The sequence below is a fragment of the Tachyglossus aculeatus genome, chromosome X4 (genome assembly GCF_015852505.1).
Source record: "Tachyglossus aculeatus isolate mTacAcu1 chromosome X4, mTacAcu1.pri, whole genome shotgun sequence".
NCBI classification, from domain to species: Eukaryota; Metazoa; Chordata; class Mammalia; order Monotremata; family Tachyglossidae; genus Tachyglossus; species Tachyglossus aculeatus.
Genome location: NC_052098.1, coordinates 45,634,456 through 45,640,567, shown reverse-complemented (window position 1 = coordinate 45,640,567; position 6,112 = coordinate 45,634,456). Strand labels below are relative to the sequence as shown.

Sequence of the window (6,112 nt, the reverse complement as noted above, 5' to 3'; positions counted from 1 at the left end):
TGACCGTCTCTAGATGTTGCCAGCTCGTACTTCCCAAGCGCTCAGCCCAGTGCTCCGCACGTAGTAAGCGCTCAGTCAAGACGATTGCTGATGATTTGCACTTCCCAAGCGCTTAGTCCAGCGCTCCGCACATAGTAAGCGCTCAATAAATACGATTGATGACGATCGGCCGGCTGGGCCGGTGGCTAAGGAGGAGGGCCCGCCCCCCGTTCCCCTCCCCTCCCCTGCCGGCGCCGGTTATTAGCGGGCGAGGCGAAGGCGCGGCGCGGCGCGGCCCCCGCTCGGTGGGATGGGCGCGCGGGGCTTCTACCTGAGCCGGCCGGCGGGCGCCGTGCTGAGCGCGCTGCTGGCCGCCCTGCTGCTGGCGCTGAGCGTGCTGGCCGCCCTGTACGGCCGCTGCCGGCCGGGCCCGGCGCCCACGGCGGCCCCCACCGCGGCGCCCACCCCGCCGCCGCGGGGGCCGTGGGAGCGGGCGCGGCTCCCGGCCCAGCTGCGGCCGCGCCACTACGAGCTGGAGCTGTGGCCCCGGCTGGTGCCCGGCCGGGCCCCGCCGGCCCGCTTCGGCGGCCGCGTGGCCATCACGGCGCGCTGCCTGCGGGCGACGGCCACGGTGCTGCTGCACGGCGGCCGGCTGGGCTGCCAGGGCGCCGCCGTCCGGGGGCCGCTGCTCCCCGCCGCCGCGGCCGAGCCCCCCGCCGTCCCGCTGGACCGCTGGTGGCAGCCGCGGGACACCGACTTCCTGGTGCTGGAGCTGGGGGAGGCCCTGAGGCCCGGCCGCCTCTACCTGCTGCAGCTCAACTTCTCCGCGGCCCTGCACCGGCCGGGGGACTTGGCGGGGCTCTTCGTCAACCACTACGAGGACCGGGGCCGGAGCAGGTGATGGGCGCCCCTCCTCGGGCCCGCTCGCCGGGCCCGGCCCTTCCAGGAACCCCGTCCGATCACCGCAGGAGCGGGGTGGACAAAGCTGGGTGCGGAGCACTGCGCTGAGCGCTCGGGAGGGCGCGGTGCGGCCCCTCCCCTCCTCCCCTCTTTCTCCCTTCTCCACCCGGCTTCTCCACCCGCTTTCCTCGCCCCCCCCCCCCCCAGCCTTCCCTCCAGCCCCCTCGCAGGCTTCTCTCTTGCGTTGCCGACTTGTCCCTCCCCAGCGCTTAGTACAGTGCTCTGCACGCAGTAAGCGCTCAGTTAAAACGATCGATTGATTGATTCTCTCCGGTTCCCGCTCCCCCCCCCCCACCGGATCGTCCTCTCCCAAGCGCTTAGTACAGTGCCCTGCGCGCAGTAAGCGCTCAGTAAAGAATCAACTGCCCTCCGCAAGGAAGGACCCTCAGCCTGAATTCTCCCCGCCCGTCAAAATCCGGCAGCATCCGTCTTCTCCAGCCAGATCGAATTCCCTTTTCATCCCATCCATCTCCATCTCTCCTCTCCCTCCTCCTTGCCCATTCCTGCCTCTCTCTCTCCCCACACCCCAGCTCCCTCGCTCCCTCTTTTCCACGGTTGAAGATGGTTTATAACTGAGATGCCAAGAAGTCCTTTTCTCTCAGACGCGCTCTCACTCCCTCACTAGTTTTGCATTTGCAGTTTACACAGTTGCTTGCCCTTCCGCTTTATTATTAGACAAAACGTTTCCAAATGCTTGCAGGGGGAAAAGAAAACCCACAGTATAAACCCACCAAATTGCTTCACCACCCATCTTCTGCAGTAAACGCCTGGGACTTTGAAGTCAGTCTGGTCAGTTGCCTCGGGGATTTGCAATCTGTAGCTTTCGTTTCACAGACTGTCTATTTGTTAACCTCTGAATTCCACTGTTGCTTTCAAAAAGGTTTGGCAAGAGTTTCCGTCTGGTAAAATGAACTGTTGCTGGATTTATGGACACCACTTGCCGTCGGTCTAGCTTGCAGCCTTACGGAGCGGGAGCGGATTTTCCTTTCACGCTTAATTTCTGATCGTCGTCCTTCTTACCTCCTTTCGTTCTTCCTTCACCGTCTTCCCTTTGTCTCCTTCTCCTTCTTGCTCCCGGTTCGCCCATCCTTCCCTATCTTCCTGTCTTGTCACGGTACTTCAGTGGCGCCCAAGTGCTGTATATTTTTATGGTGTTTGGTCAGTGCTTGCTATGCGCCAGGCGCTGTACTGAGCGCTGGGGGACACAAGCCAGTCGGGTCGGACACGGTCCGGGTCCCACACGGGGCTCACGGTCGTAATTCCCATTTTACAGTTGAGGTGACTGAGGCGCGGAGCCGTGAAGTGACTGGCCCGAGGTCACACATTAGAACCCGGGTCCTTCTGACTCCCAGGGCCTTACTCTATCCGCCGGGCCGTGCTGCTCCTCAGCATAGAGAAGCGTGATAAAGGAAAGAAGTGGTTTTTCTCTCCTCTTCAATTTCTGAGGAGTGAAGAACCAGACAGTGCTTAGACATCGATGCTAGGGAGGGCCGAGGGCTCCGTCCGGCACTCGTCGTTTTGGCAGTAGCGGTGACGGTTTTCATTGAGTCAACCGGCCCCCTCCCTCTCGGTGGCACGTGCAGTCCTTGGCCACTGTGCCCTTATTCATTTTGCCTAGGTAACAATTTTGTGTCGCCAGCGTGAACTGGCGGCATTTTGAGAAGAGATGTGGGCTGAGTGATGTTTTGAGCAGATGACCCGGGCCGCACTGTGCGTCGTAGATTGGCGCGGGGAGAGGCCGGAGGCAGAGACAGAGACAGATCGGAGGCAGATCTCGGAGGACACCCTCAATTATAAAGAGAACCTAAAATTCTTTCATCTCCTTACCGCGATTGTTTACCAATGAGATGCCTTTACGAATGAACCACTCTCAATGTCATGCATTCATCCATCCAATCGTATTTATTGAGCGCTTACTGTGTGCAGAGCACTGTACCAAGCGCTTGGGAGGTACCAGTCGGCAACATATAGAGATGGTCCCTACCCAGCAGCGGGCTCACGGTCTAGAAGGGGGAGACAGACAGCAAAAGAAAACATGTAGACGGGAGTCAAAATCGTCAGAACAAATAGAATTATAGCTATATCCCTGACCCGCGGGCGGCGGAGAGGAAAGGAATCTGTGGTGGACCCTCACATCATTTATAAGAGAAACGAATCGTACGTTGGAGATCAGTAAAGAGGTAGGCTTTCCAGCCCTCTCCCAGCCAGCCTTCCCTCACTTGTCAATCAATCAATCAATCAATCAATTGTATTTATTGAGCGCTTACTGTGTGCAGAGCACTATACTAAGCGCTTGGGAAGTACAAGTTGGCAACGTATAGAGACAGTCCCTACCCAACAGTGTCCCAACATATCCCTAGCCACACAGCACCAATCTCCAGTTTTTGTCTTCAGCCAGACCGCATCGATACCAATGTAGTTTCTCGAGATATTTTCTAATATCGTCAATCAATCCGCTGTGGTTTCTCTGAGCGCTTTACTCTGTGCTACTTCCCAAAGTCGAGGAGAGCGCGAGGTGTGAGCGTCTGCCCCTCTCACAAGCTGGGATGGCATCAGCACCTCCCAGAATCCGCCCCAGAGTAGTTCGCCGTGCCATCCTGACACGGAGGCTCCGGCTCGATTTGGATTCATCCTTTGTTTCGCTGATGTGAGAGCCTGTGAGTGACTCCAGTGCCTGCCATCCTCTGTGGCAGAAACAGCCCCACACGCATGAGATGAATGAACTCTGCCATTTAGTGCTTGGGGGATGTCGCCGCATGGTACCAGGAGCCGTAACAGGTTTGGCGGTGACCTCCGGCCTTCTACCACCCTCTCTTGCCATTCCCAAGGTCCGTGTGGCTCTCAGAAGCGTGGACCGTGGCACGGTCGGATGTCTCGGAAGGGAAGGTCGTGGCGGTAGCCACGACGCGGTCACAGCCTCTCTGTCGGCCTGGCGTGCATCCCGTTTCTCTCCCCTGGCTTCTCACCGGGGAGGAGCGCGGCGACCTTTTTCCAGCGGCGATGTCACAGCCGGGGAATTGGAAACTTCCGTGGTCTCCGGGAGGGAATCGAACGACTGTGGGAGGATACCTAACTCTCCACGCTTGAAAAATGCAGTGAGTCCCGGACGGCAGCCAACACCCCGCAGCCCACCGACGGTTATAGGCCTTGAACGTCTGAGCCCAGATGTTGCAATGGAAAGATAAGGGGAAGGGTTTGAAATTAAAATGTATTACGCTGTTGTAAGTTTTTACGCTCTTTTGGTTGCAGATAGGACTCGCCGACTATATTACCTGAAAGATTCTCATGCGTGGCTCTCTGCCCGGTTTTTAATGCTTAACCATGGCAAAGGGCAAATGACTATGGAGGCTATCTCCCGGTAAGCAATTTTTAGAGCTCCTCAGTACTGCAGAGGACCTATGATGAGTTTACTTTAAGAAGTGTTACATAGCTCCGTTATAAAAACAATTATAAAGCAAGGCAGCTGAGCTGGAGAATGCCTGCTAAATATAGAGTGTGTGAGCGGATATTGAGCGACCATTTGGTGCTTTAGGCACTCGGGGAGTTCGGAAACCGCTCACGCTCTATAGTTTGGCTTCCATACTTTCGGTCTGAAAGTAGTCAACCTTCGATTTCATTTTCATCGGAGCAGCACGCTTAAAAATCCTGAAAATAATGGATATACTATTTCTTTGCAGCGTATTTTTCTGTACTTAAGATGCTGAATTTGAACGCAAAAAGAAGCAGAGAAGTAAGAGAAGCAGCGCGGCTCAGTGGAAAGAGCCCGGGCTTTGGAGTCCGAGGTCGTGGGATCAAATCCCCACTCCACCAATTGTCAGCTGTGTGACTTTGGGCAAGTCACTTGACTTCTCTGGGCCTCAGTTCCTTCTCTGGGCCTCAGTTCCCTCATCGGTAAAATGGGAATTTAGACTGTGAGCCCCACATGGGACAACCTGATCACCTTGTATCTCCCCATCGCTCAGAACAGTGCTTGGCTTCCAACCCTCTTGGCTTCTATCTACACCAGCGCTTAGTACAGCGCCTGGCATGTAGTAAGAGGTTAACGAATACCGCAATCATTATTGCGATTATTAAGTCGATAGAATGCATTCATCAGTATAGACGTGACAGCTAAGGGGAAGGGGGCAAGTGCTGAGGGGGTGACTGTTGGGATGACCCAATGAGAGGTGGTAGAATTTAATCAAGGAACGCTTCCTGGAGGACGTGGGGAGGACTGTAAAGATGAGGAGGGTGGTCTGGGAATTCCAAATAGGGGAAAATATGTCAACAAGGGGTGAGAGGCTGGAAAATTGAGAGTGAGACACAGTTGGAAAGAGGAGTTTAGGAAGCGCAAGTGAAGGGAACGACAGATCAGTATAAAGGAGAGAGGTAGCGGAGGGCCTTGAAAGCAATGTTAAGGAGTTCCTTCTGTTGCAGAATGGGTAGGAATTGCAGATTTTTGAGGCCTGGAGACTTTAAGGTCGTTGTGGGCGGGGATCGTGTCTATTATGTTGTACTCCCCCAAGCTCTTAGTACGGTCCCCCCCCCCCCCAACACAGTAAGTGCTCAATAAATACGATTGATCGATCCACTGATTTGCCCGTAATGGTTAATTAAATGCCCTGCTACGGGGAGACAGAGGGGAGGTTTATAAGGTAGAGGCTTAAGAAACCAAAAAGTCACTGGGCTTTGCAGAGTTTTAAGCTATTCCTATTAGCCTTAGAGTAGAAAGAGGACTCCTATCTCAAGTGACTAAATAGGTGGCAGTCAAATTAGTCATTAACTGCAACTATTTCAAGCCGGTTGGATTAAAACACAATACAGGGAAGACAGGAGTCTGTTCATCCAAAGATAAGGCTGTTTGTAGGGGAGGCTGCCCTGAAGGAGAAGTAAATTAGTTTGATAGGGTATTTACCTGTCAGACACGCCCAGATAAGCAGGGAGCACCTCACCAGAAGAGTCTAGAAGAGGAGGGTGAGTTAGGGAAAACGGTATAAAAATGAAGGCGGAAAGATGGAGATATTAGGCTTCAGAGAGCGAATGAGATCAGCGCGGCTCAGTGGAAAGAGCACGGGCTTTGGAGTCAGAGGTCATGGGTTCAAATCCCAGCTCCGCCAACTGTCAGCTGTGTGACTCTGGGCAAGTCGCTTAACTTCTCTGGGCCTCAGTTCCCTCATCTGAGGGATTAAAACTG

General features: G+C 55.0%; 1 protein-coding gene across 1 annotated transcript in view; it reads left to right on the top strand.

The window, feature by feature from the left end:
• The first annotated feature begins 289 nt into the window (after positions 1-289).
• The window catches only part of LVRN (laeverin), a 62,085-nt gene continuing 56,262 nt past the window's right edge, over positions 290-6,112 (top strand). Inside the window, exon 1 of the mRNA XM_038769888.1 lies at positions 290-876. Within this exon, the coding sequence (XP_038625816.1) occupies positions 290-876 (587 nt within the window). The remainder of the gene's footprint in view (positions 877-6,112) is intronic.